The 12924-nt window shown below is 39.6% G+C and overlaps 1 protein-coding gene across 1 annotated transcript in view; it reads right to left on the minus strand.

Annotated features, from left to right (window-relative positions):
* Positions 1–12924, minus strand: part of MALRD1 (MAM and LDL receptor class A domain containing 1) — a 246978-nt gene that overhangs the window by 112920 nt on the left and 121134 nt on the right. Inside the window, exons 27-28 of the mRNA XM_061468304.1 lie at positions 9053–9298; positions 6104–6261 (exon numbers count right to left, since the gene is read on the minus strand). Coding sequence (XP_061324288.1) covers positions 6104–6261; positions 9053–9298 — 404 coding nt within the window. The remainder of the gene's footprint in view (positions 1–6103; positions 6262–9052; positions 9299–12924) is intronic.

The raw sequence follows: 12924 nt of genomic DNA on the forward strand, positions 1-12924 counted from the left end.
TGTCCTGGGTTCAGCAGTAGCAGTCATTTTTTCTCCTTCTTGGTAGCTGGTGCAGTGCAGTGTTTTGACTTTCAGCTCAGGAACAGAGCTGATAACAAGGATGTTTTGGTTTGGCCAAGGACTTTGTGAGCCTCATGCTCTGCCAGGGAGGAAGGGAAGCTGGGAGGAAGCAGGGACAGGACACCTGACCCAAACTGACCAAAGAGGTATTCCATACCACAGCATGTCATGCCCAGGATGTAACTGGGAGTTAGCCGGAAGGGCTGGGAGACTGCGGGGTTGGAGGAGGTATTGGTCGGAGCTTGGTTGGGCTTGGGGGGCGAGTTATCGGTCGGCTGGAGCTGAGGTGTTGTATTCTCTTCCCTTATTATTTCCTTTATCATTATTATCACTGGTGGTAGCAGTAGTGATCTGTGTTATACCTTAGTTACTAAACTGTTCTTATCACAACCCGTGGGATTTGCATTCTTTTCGATTCTCCTCTCTGTCCCTCCGGGAGCAGGGGTAGGGCAAGAAAGGGGGGGAAGTGAGCGATCGAATTACCTGACTGGGTTTAAACCACGACAGTTCTTTTTGGCGCCCAACGTGGGGCACGAAGGGTTGAGATAACGACAGATCTGACTGGATTAATAGTCACTCGTCACAATGCTGATTTACTGGCTCTCAGAGTTGTTCTTGTTGACCTCACAGCTTCAGAATGTTGTAACTTACTTAGAGCCGGTATTTGCTGTGTTAGTGTTTATCAGGTGTGGGGCTTGGGCTAAGGTTCTTGCCTCACTGTGCTTTATGGCAATGGCTTGTAATACGGGCGGGCTCCAGCAGCAGGGCGGGACGGACGTGGCCGTGGACTTGTACCTGGCCGTCCGGCTGCTCTTCACCGTCCTGGCCCTCTCCCTACTCTCCATCTTTGTGAGGCTGCGGGGAACTGAGGGGGAGCGGTCCCGGGAGCCGGCGGCAGCCGAAGCGGCTCAGGAGAGCGGCCCCGGGGACCAAGCGGCGGCGGGAGCGGAGCCGGAGGCCGCGGGGGGACGGCTGCCGGTGGAGGAGGTTGGGGCGGTGGAGGAGAGGAAGGAAGGGGCTGCCGAGCAGCGGGATAAGGCGGTGGAGGAGCCGAGCCCCGCGGAGGAGCCGAGCCCCGCGGCCGAGCCGAGCCCCGCGACGGCCGAGAGCATTCCCCGGCAGCCGCCCGCCGAGCCCCAGGAGGATGCAGGAGACCGCGCAGCATTGCCCAGCAAGGCAGAGGAGGAAGAGCTGGACTCAGGAAAAGAGAAGCTGGTGGTGGGAGAGCCGGCAAGCACAGCAGCTACACCAGCCCCAGTGACAAGTACGGCAGCATCAACTGAGAGTTCTGAAGGTTTTGAATGGCCTTTGGGTATCCTTGGGACCTGCCTGCTGATTGTGATGGGGATCAGCATGTTGGCACACACACAGACTGTGTTTTACCCACAACCATTTTGTCTGATCTCAAAAGTTAAGCAGAGTCAGGTTTGGGTCTTGTCTGGGGTTAGACGACGATGCAGGGGGACCAAGAGATTTTCCCCAAGTCTGGACAGTCATGAGTGGCAGGGTGTGTGGGACAGTATGGGCAAGTATCTAGTCCACTGGGCCCCTCCAGTGCTTTGGAAGCGTCGGAGATGGAAGGCAGCTGTATGAAGTCCCCAGCAACAAGCTGCAGAAACTGCTGAAAGGGACAGTGAATTATTTTAAGCCTGGTGGGCCCATGGCACTTCAGGCCATCAGAGCAGAGATGCAACATAGAGATGGACTCATGATGGAGGGGTGGACTTAGCAATGGACACTATTGCCTAGATTATTCACGAGTGTGAACACTGCACACAGTCTCTCCTGCTCTGGAGGACTGGTACAAGAGATGGAGCCTGCTATCATGGACCAGATGGACTCAGCAGCTTTATAGGGACTGGTCCATGCACTAAGATAAGAGTGATGGTATATTGAAAATGTGGGAACTGAGCATGACGTGAATGGTATGGAATAAGGGGTGGATAATGTCCTGGGTTCAGCAGTAGCAGTCATTTTTTCTCCTTCTTGGTAGCTGGTGCAGTGCAGTGTTTTGACTTTCAGCTCAGGAACAGAGCTGATAACAAGGATGTTTTGGTTTGGCCAAGGACTTTGTGAGCCTCATGCTCTGCCAGGGAGGAAGGGAAGCTGGGAGGAAGCAGGGACAGGACACCTGACCCAAACTGACCAAAGAGGTATTCCATACCACAGCATGTCATGCCCAGGATGTAACTGGGAGTTAGCCGGAAGGGCTGGGAGACTGCGGGGTTGGAGGAGGTATTGGTCGGAGCTTGGTTGGGCTTGGGGGGCGAGTTATCGGTCGGCTGGAGCTGAGGTGTTGTATTCTCTTCCCTTATTATTTCCTTTATCATTATTATCACTGGTGGTAGCAGTAGTGATCTGTGTTATACCTTAGTTACTAAACTGTTCTTATCACAACCCGTGGGATTTGCATTCTTTTCGATTCTCCTCTCTGTCCCTCCGGGAGCAGGGGTAGGGCAAGAAAGGGGGGGAAGTGAGCGATCGAATTACCTGACTGGGTTTAAACCACGACACCTCCTTAGAATTAAACCTGGCGAGAAGGGTCAAGGACAGCAAAAAGAGCTTTTTCAAATACATGGCAGACAAAACTAACACCAGAGGCAATGTAGGCCCACTGATGAACGGGATGGGTGCCCTGGTGACAGAAGATACACAGATGGCAGAGTTACTGAATGCCTTCTTTGTCTCTGTCTACTCTGCTGCAGGCAGTCCTGAAGAGCCCTGTACCCCTGAGACCTTAGATGAAGTCAGGTCAACGGAGCCGTTTGCCTTAGTCAATGAGGAATGGGTTAGAGACCAGTTGAGCAATCTGGACATCCATAAATCCATGGGTCCAGATGGGATGCACCCGCGGGTGCTGAGGGAACTGGCGGAAGTCATTGCTAGACCACTCTCCATCATCATTACCAAGACTTGGGAAACGGGAGAGGTGCCTGAGGACTGGAGAAAAGCAAATGTCACTCCAGTCTTCAAAAAGGGCAAGAAGGAGGACCCGGGTAACTATAGACTGGTCAGCCAGTTCCATCCTTGGGAAAGTGATGGAACACCTTATCCTTGGTACCATCTTAAGGCATATCAAGGATAAGAGGGTTATGAGGGGCAGTCAACATGGCTTCACCAAGGGGAAATCATGCTTGACCAATCTCTTAGCCTTTTATGAGGAAATAACACGGTGGATGGATGATGGCAGAGCGGTGGATGTGGTTTACCTTGACTTCAGCAAAGCATTTGACACAGTCTCCCACAGCATCCTCACAGCTAAATTGAGGAAGTGTGGTCTGGATGATCAGGTAGTGAGGTGGACTGTGAACTGGCTGAAGGAGAGAAGCCAGAGAGTTGTAGTCTATGGGGCAGAGTCTAGTTGGAGGCCTGTAACTAGTGGAGTGCCTCAAGGGTCAGTGCTGGGACCAGTATTATTTAATATATTCATCAATGATTTAGATGAGGGAATTGAGTGTACTATCAGCAAGTTTGCTGATGACACTAAGCTGGGAGGAGTGGCTGGCACGCCAGAAGGCTGTGCTGCCATGCAGAGAGACCTGGACAGGCTGGAGAGGTGGGCAGGGAATAACTTGGTGAAATATAACAAGGGAAAGTGTAGAGTCCTGCATCTGGGCAGGAGCAACCCCGGGTTCCAGTATAGGTTGGGGAACGACCTGTTAGAGAGCAGTGTAGGGGAGAGGGACCTGGGGGTCCTAGTGGATGACAGGAAGACCATGAGCCAACACTGTGCCCTTGTGGCTAAGAAGGCCAATGGCATCCTGGGGTGTATTAGAAGGGCGGTGGTTAGTAGGTCGAGAGAGGTCCTCCTTCCCCTCTACTCTGCCCTGGTGAGACCGCATCTGGAATATTGTGTCCAGTTCTGGGCCCCTCAGTTCAAGAAGGACAGGGAGCTGCTGGAGAGAGTCCAGCGCAGGGCAACAAAGATGATTAAGGGAGTGGAGCATCTCCCTTATGAGGAAAGACTGAGGGAGCTGGGTCTCTATGGTTTGGAGAAGAGGAGGCTGAGGGGTGACCTTATTAGTGTCTATAAATATATAAAGGGGGAGTGTCACGAGGATGGAGCCAGGCTCTACTCAGTGGCAAACAATGATAGGACAAGGGGTAATGGGTACAAGCTGGAACACAAGAGGTTCCACTTAAACTTGAGAAGAAACTTCTTCTCAGTGAGGGTGACGGAACACTGGAACAGGCTGCCCAGGGAGGTTGTGGAGTCTCCTTCCCTGGAGACATTCAAAACCCGCCTGGACACATTCCTGTGTAACTTTATCTAGGTGTTCCTGCTCCGGCAGGGGGATTGGACTAGATGATCTTTGGAGGTCCCTTCCAATCTCTAGCATACTGTGATACTGTGATACTTATTAGGATGGTAAAATCAAATGAAAATAAGAAAATAACAATGTTTCACTGTAATAAGTATGAAAGAAAGAAAAAACATAAAGAATATTCCCAAAACCTAGAGAAAGGAAATGTCTGTGTGATCCAGAACATTCCATGAAAATTATATACTTGCACATTATGTTTCAAATGTTAGAAACATGATAGCACAGAAAAAAAGAATCTTTGCAGGCTCTTATCAACAGGGATAACTATCTAGTAAAACTCTGCTCAGGGCAATTATGTAAAAAATAATAAAAAAATTAACCCTTTTGTCCATCCTAAGGGTAGCAAAAATAGTCAAGGATAATTAATAATTAAGAACTACTGGATTTGAACTTTTCAGAGACAATATCCCAACAGGGAATAAATGTCTCTTTGAAACTAATTTTAGGTGGTTTTTTTTTGTTTAATTTTCTTTTATTTTACTTTTTGTCTCCTGTTTCACAGAAGTATTTAAATGTGTACTCTTAATTTCACTGTATGTAAGAAAATAAGAGATAATTATTTTTCTGGTTTTAATGCAACTGTCCATGTTGCAGCATACTTAATGTGATAATTACTGTATGCAATCAACAGTGATAATTTAAGTGCAAACTACTCACACATATCTAATGCAGCTGCTATTTATTTTCCATCAGTTTGTATGCAAGTTAAAATTAATTTTGCAATAAAAATTAAGTAAAGCTAAAATGCTCCTAAATAAAACCTCTGAGTGTTATAAGATACACCTTTGAGTAAGGCAAGGAGAACAGAAGTTGAAGTTTGAGTCAAAATAAATTTTTAATTTTGCACATCATTAATTGTAAGTAATTTTTGTTTTGAATTTTTCAGAGATTGCATAAGAAAAGTTATTTTCAAAATTTTTCTTTTTTTCTTTTTTTTTTTTTTCTATTAATCTACTTGCATCCTCTATGGATTTGAGCTCTTCCAGGAAAAACTGCTGTATAAGTAATATATGCTTTTCATAAAAAATCATTAATCTCTACATTTTACTTAGAATCATATTATCATTTAAAACATGCTTTTACAATCATTTAATCCTTTTTCATTTTAACAAACAAATGGAACAGCCAATTTTCAAAGAACTTATCAGTTTTATTTGTAACTCAATACAAGTAAATAGCTAAACAGTAAGGAGGTTTAAATAATTTTTTTGTCATCTCATGTTTAGTGAAGAAAATATCACTTTTAAAGAAAATTGATTCTATATTCTGCACCTGTCTATGTAAAAATAGAAATAATTCAATTAAATAATACTTTTTCATTTTATTCTCACTGTATGCCTGTTGGTAATTAATTTTTTTGGTGGATGTCATCCCATCAGAGCAATAGGGTTGTGTTACTGATTTCTACCAATAGGAGTAGCAGCAAAACATGAAAATAGCTCTCACTTGGAGAATATCAAAGATAAAGTACTATATGTGAAGAGGGAAAATGGAAAGAGGCCTTAAAAATGTTTTCTGTGTCTTTTCAGAGGATCCTATTTTGGAAAAGAAATAGTAAAAGTATTTTTAAGACACTGGAATAATAAAACTAGGAGGCACATGGGAGCTCTTTCAGACTAAAAGCTGAATAAGAGAATGACAGAGTGCCAAAGCACTCTGCTGGAGCACATACACCTTTACAGATATCAGATATTCAAAGAAAAAGGGTTTTTTATTACCTTAATCAGAACCTGAATGCGTCCCATGGCTTTTGGTGACTTGAAGTACCAGAAGCTCATCACACAAGTCCCACTTGATTCTTTCCATCTGGAACTCTTCACATGGGCTTTTTCATTTTTCGGGCCTACTGCAGTAGCCTCAAGATACAGGAATTGTCCTGAAATTAAATGATGTATTACTGAAAAATCATTTTAGACTTTCAGATTAGATTCCAAAACTCAGCAAAGTAAACGCAGAGACATATGAAGCATACTTCAAATATAGGTCCTATACTTGTGAACCTTGATTTAGGGTAAAAATAACCAGATCACATCCCTTGTGTACTTATAAGGAATAAACTGGGAGCAGCTAAGGATTTGGACGAGCCTGCAGAGAAGGAGGAGAACACTTCTATATTTCTAGCTTGATTACAAGTCCTTTCCCAACAGCATTAGCTGCTACTTTGACAGTGCATCATACAATAGCCACACTGTGGTAAATTTCAGGATAAAACCTCTGAAAGATAACCTTCAAAACAGTGAGTCACACTACACAAAAACTTGTGACACAGGCAAAAAGCATTCATGTATCTATAAATCATTAGGTGTCCCTAATGATTCATATTGCCTTTGGTGATCTGTACTTTTAAATGTATGAATATTAACTTACATTTAAATTATGCAGTTGGAGGAAACTGCAATAATAGATGCCCATAGTTAATATTTTCAAGCAGTGTTATGATCCTTGAGTTTTTTATTTTTAATCAGAAATATAATAAAATATGCAAGTTTTTAAACTCATTTTTTCCTTTGCACAAAAAACAAGTGTGTAGTTCACATAAAAGTAAGTGTAGCATAAATAACACACTTAAATTATAATTGCACATTGTCTAAGGTATTAGACAAAAAAAAAAATTACTTCATTAGAGGCAAAGTTCACTTATCTGGCTAAGTTACAACTGTAGATGCCTGCCATAATATTCTGGGATGAGAAATTTGCTTTTTCCCTGAGGTCAAGCATACATTTAACAAGTGTAGGGACATAATCATAATAATTTTAAAAAAAGTAAAAATTAGAAAATACAAATGAACTTCTATTTTCTACATCTGCTATTTTTTTGTGTTAAACAAGCCACGGACATAAACACTATGAGATATCAAGCCATAATATTGCCTCAATGTCCGCTAGGAAGACATGGTTAGACTGGATTAAGTGCTGGGCATGTCAATGTTTGTTAATGCCTATTTAATATTAGGCAAATGACTTTTGTTGGAAACCAAGCCAATCCCAGACCAAAGCAACCTAACCCAAAAAACTTTCACAGTCTTCTTTGAAAAGAAACTTGACTGATTAAGGTGGCAGACAAGGACCCTCTGGAAAGCCCCTTGACCTGAAGACTGTGACTAGCACTGTGGGACAGTGAACTGGTCACAGCTAGTCAAGCTTGGCTCGGAGATTAAAACAACAAACAGTTTAATTCAAAACAGAATGATGCAATTCTATTCATGAGAAAATTTTCAACATTTTAATGTTGAAAACAGAGGTGCTAATAGGGGAGTTAGAGTTGAGTGTTTCATCTAAGATCAAAAGCTGTGGCTTTGCAAGTAAGTGCTGAAATTTGTCATTGCAAAAGGACCAGTCACTGAATACTGCAGTATTCTTTACCATATATGACAAAATTTTAATAACTAAGCTGAATTTTGTTTTGGTTTTCTCATGATGAACAAAATTATTAACTGCTACCAATTCTAAGAGTATAGCCACATACCACCTTCCCTGTTAAAAAACTGACCACATGAAAATTATAAAAAAGTGAAATTAATTCCAAATATTTGAGAACACAATTTCAAGACTATAAAACAGCTCTCCAGGAAGAAATCTGACCTATGTGATTACTCACCACAACAATAACACTTAACTTTCAGATTATAGGGTAGATTTCTACATTTGAGAATTAGATCAGCAGTAAACTTATTCATATGTGGGATATAACATACAAAATACAATTGTAAATTGTATGTTATAACAACTACTAAGGGATTCAACATATATACCACAAAGATAGATAAATTTGTGTTCTAACAGAACTGGCTATTTTAAAAGCCAAATGAAAGAGAGGGACACATTGGAAAGCAGTTCTCTTCTACTGCATTTTACTTTGAGATAAGTGAAATGCAACCTGACTGGACTGTCTCAAAATTTAAAAATATAGAAACACTTAATCTTTGTGATTATTCTTGCCTGTTCCACCCTCAGCCACTTTGGCAAGCTTTCACTAGCCTCTGAGTTTCTACATATCTTCAAGTAAACTTTGCTTTTATTTGGTTTTGTCCTTCAGCAGCTTGTGTAAACATTCAACAACTACTAAACACAAATCACACACCTTTGTGCAGCTCTCCTGTGGAATATTTCAATTTAAGATCAATTCTGAGCTATGGGACTTTCAAAGACATGAACACATGGAGCTTGCAGAAAGAAAAAGGACAGATAACTGGGTGGTTTGGCCAAAATAAAGCAGAAGCTGTACTACCACTAGCAAAGAAGGTGTATTTATTTACATTTATTTACTTAAAATTACCTAGAATTAGACTATGAATAGTCACTATGAGTAACTTAAAGCTTCCTGGTAACAAGTTCAAACTCTGGAGGAGCAGGACCCAGTAAATCTCACAGCTGAGCTAACTCATCTTTTCAAGCTGCAGCTGGACCAAATACCTCTCTTCTGACAAGCAACAAATTATGTTGCTTGAGTCATACAGCAACACTTAAAGGAGAAACAACTGAGAATCAGATTTTCCTAACTTAAAATAATTTTACAGCAGTAATTGATATTTTGATATTGTTACACATCTATTTCATTAAAAATGACACTGTGATTTGACATGTTAGAATCCCCCTGCTGCCTGTGAAGGGCAGTATGAGGAGCTCCATGATGACAATTATATCTTGTTTGTGAATTGACAACATACCGGTTCTATTTCCAAACGTATGGTCCCTGGGAGGTCTAAGATTTTGAGACGAGCTGACACCTAGTACCCAGTTAAAACTGTCTGCCAGGGAATTTTGCCAGCCACATCTGCCGTTCTCAAAGGTGCAGGAAGTTCCACATTCACTCTCATCTGTATTATCCCCACAGTTGTCTTCAAAATCACAGCTTTGTTCTGGTCTGTAACACTTGCCATTCTGACATTGCAAATAGCCATGTGAGCAGGAGCCTGAAAAGAGAAGAATGAGGGTGTCCTGGTGAATCACACTGCCATGCATCCCAGCAAGGTTACTGGAAGGTTACATCTCTTGAGTGTTTGATATTTAGGAGGAGGAGGGTGGTCCAGAGCAATTTTAATAAAAGCCTTTGGTTCCCCTGAAGTGCCAATCCATTATCAGTTTATTTCTTTTGTGTTTTGTCAAGAGATTGTCTAAATAAATGACTGCTTCTCTTGTAAAGCCTCTGAGGGCAAGTTCCAGCCAAGCATTCCTTCACTAACAAAGCTTTCTAGTCTGACTTAATTGCTGACATTCTCCTTTCATGTTGTGGGATTAAACCATTTCATTTTTGCTGCAAAGTTGAGCTTAGTTTAGTAGCCCCAATTTGGAAGAAAAAGAGAAAAAGCTTTTCTATTTTCACTGCAGAGGTTTGCCTTTTAATGGATTTTCTTTTTTTTTTTTTTTTTAGATGAGTTCAGTGGGTTGATGCTGTCCTTCCTTTCTGTGCAGTATTCCTGTCACTACTGAGGGCTAATTCTTCTATTGCACAGCGTAAAAGTTGTATGACCCATTTTACAGGATCCATTTCCAAGCTTCATGTTTTCATTTCAGATCAGTTTCTGCAGGGCTCTGGATAAAAAGCAGCCCCTTCAGTACAGTCTCTAATCATGAAGGAAGACACAAAACTTTGAAATGAACCCTCCCTATTTCTTTTGGCCATCCTGCTTTGCCAGAAATAAATGCACAAGCATAATTTTATTTGAAAATAGGAGTATTACTATATTAGCTCCTCAGGCATAAAATTAAAATATGCAGAGGAATGAAAGTTGCACAAGTATGGGAACAATCTGAGTTAATTAATACTGAAAATCACATCCTACTAAAACAATTTCTTATTATCATTACCTTAGAGGACCTGACAGAGCTAAATGAAATTCACGTAAGTCTGGGTTTCATTAAAGGGTCAGAATAATTGATCTATTAACAAAAAGAAAATAAGAGATGGAGTATTCAATTGTGTTGGCAACCTCCATACCTAGGACTTTGTTCTGCCAGACGCTAAGTTACAAATGCCTCAAACTAAGTGAAAAAACATTGCTACACCCCTTTGTTGTAGGCTTTGGTTAAAAGTAAAAACAAGCCTTGAATCACTACATGTTAACAAAAGAAAACAAGTACTAACCCCACTTTGCAGTCCATGCTTGGAAATACGTTTCTTTACTGTTCATCATGATCAAAAATTGCAATAACTATTGCATTTTGAGATCCTTTTGTAAACAGAAGCATTGCTTCCAATTTCAGTTTAGAAAAAAATGGAGTTGAAAAGTGGAAGTCTTTTGGTTTTTGAGAAAAAAAAACCACCAAAAAATCACAACAAAAACCCCACCAACGTGAATCCTGACATGAATGAATCTCTTCAAGCATGTGTAATGAATGATATTACACTAAGTCTGTGACTTGACTTGTTTCAGGATGTACTTCCATAGTATGTTTCCTCTTTGAATAACATATTTCTAAGACTTTATAACCATAAAAACTAAACCAAAAAGAAACAAAAATGAACAAAACCCCCAACCCTGTAAGAAAAGGGATGGTTTTTAGCTCTCATCCTTTCCTTCCTACTTTATCTCAATCATAACATTCCAAACACTCTGTTGTATTGATGCGTGTGGGTATAATAGAGATATTTAACTGAGAGGAACGTCTTAGGAAGGTTCAGTAACTTCCTCCAAGTAGTGTTTCTTAAAGATTATTAACAGGCAGACTTTTAGGCCTGTGTGGTAACTGCATCAACACATTAGGCTGCAATGGACCCAAAGGAGCTCCTAGCATCTTTTGGATCAATAATCTCTGAATTGCGAAAGATTTATACCACAGAAGAAAACAGCTGCACCAATTACCCTCCTTTCTATATACCCCGAGAAAAAAAAAACAAACAGATTTCACATTTATATTTGTATTTTAAAACATATAGTTGTATGACCAAGATTAATCACTTATTTTATAACTTAAACGTATTTTGAAAAAAAAATATACTTGCAAACATCAAGAAAAAGCATGTTTTTTAGCAGAGCTGAAATACAGTTTCTCTTCTAGATCAATGAGCTTTGCATAGTAATAAAGATAACATAGTATATAGGTTGCAGCATTGAGGCAGAAGAACAATAAAAATTGCAGAAAATATTCATATTAAGAAATAACATCTGTGTTATTAATGTAAACTTTCAAACTCTAAAGGATAAGAATTTTTATGCTTTCAAAGAAGTAATTCCAGAAGGGAAAAAAATTATTCTTTAATCTTTGAAACCATAACCCATGTCACAACAGGACTTCTCTATAAAGTAGCTAACTCTCATATTACTCTATATATAGCAATAACTATTGCTTGTTTAGTTCCTTTCTGAAAATAAATGAATATAAAATTTTGAATCCTGTCGAATCAAGTAATTCCATTAATGTATGATAAGATAAAGGGCAAGCACTCTTTTATTTATTCTTTTCTCCCACTTTACCAGATGGAGATATTTGAGAAGGACTTGATTTCTTCCACTATGTCTTAAAAGGTCGTAAGGTATTCAGATGATCTTCCTACATCTCTGTTCAGAAACAACTTATGCTTGAAGGGCTTTTCTGTCACTCAAATTTTTTATCAGTTCACAATATTTAGTTTGCCTTTCATTTCAGGATGAGAATCCCTCATCCTTCACTTTATGAAGGCAATAGCTAATTTTTATGTATTTATTTAAAATACCACTTATTACTTTTCCATTAAAATCCATTACAAGTTCTCACTATGTGTTTGGACTTACCTCTAAGTAGGCAATAATTTCATTTTCACTCAATGAAAACTAATTTAGTTCTATTTATTTGCTTAAATTAGCCACTAAAGACTCCTAAATGAAATAGCTGATAACACACTTACATTGAGTGACCAAATGGAGATCAATTAATGTAATTTATAAGAGACAAACTTAAGAAATGCTTGATCATGGTCTGCAATTACCTGCAGGAAGACAAACACTGATAGCAGAAAACTCTCATTTAGTAGAAAAAACCCCAACACTACATGCTGGTAAACTGAAGTTGGTGAAGTTCAAATTAAAATAAAATGATTGAGTATTTAACCAGCGAAAATATAAAAAGATAACAGACAATGACAAGTTCTCTGTTAGTTAAAAGCTTTTAATAGAGCAATTCTTTTTTTTCTCCCTTAAGAGATATGCTTTAATTTAACTTAAAATTATTTGATAAGTAGAAGAAAACTCTACACGAAACCACAGTTAGTGTTATAGAGGAGGCTAAATTACATATTAGCAATAGTACATTTTAGTTTTAAAAAATCAAACTGCAGTTGCAGACCTTAATTTGCTTATATAATTCTGAGAATTTATAACAGATAAACATTTATATATGCCTATATTAGTTATAAAATAGAGATGAAAATCTCAAATTTCTCATTCAGATCTAAATCTTCCTGAAGCTGGTTCTTTAAATTAATCTTTGTTTACTGGAAATAAATTAAGTATGGTAATTAAACTGATAAAGATGAATAAGATCAGAATTTCTAGAAAATTTCAAATATATGATTGTATATAGGATTATTCTACTTATGACTGTCTTCATAAGCATTTAGCAC

The sequence above is a fragment of the Pezoporus flaviventris genome, unplaced genomic scaffold (assembly GCF_033815535.1).
Source record: "Pezoporus flaviventris isolate CSIRO_AGI_PZ_B2104156 unplaced genomic scaffold, CSIRO_AGI_Pfla_v1 ptg000047l, whole genome shotgun sequence".
In the NCBI taxonomy this organism is placed as follows: domain Eukaryota; kingdom Metazoa; phylum Chordata; class Aves; order Psittaciformes; family Psittacidae; genus Pezoporus; species Pezoporus flaviventris.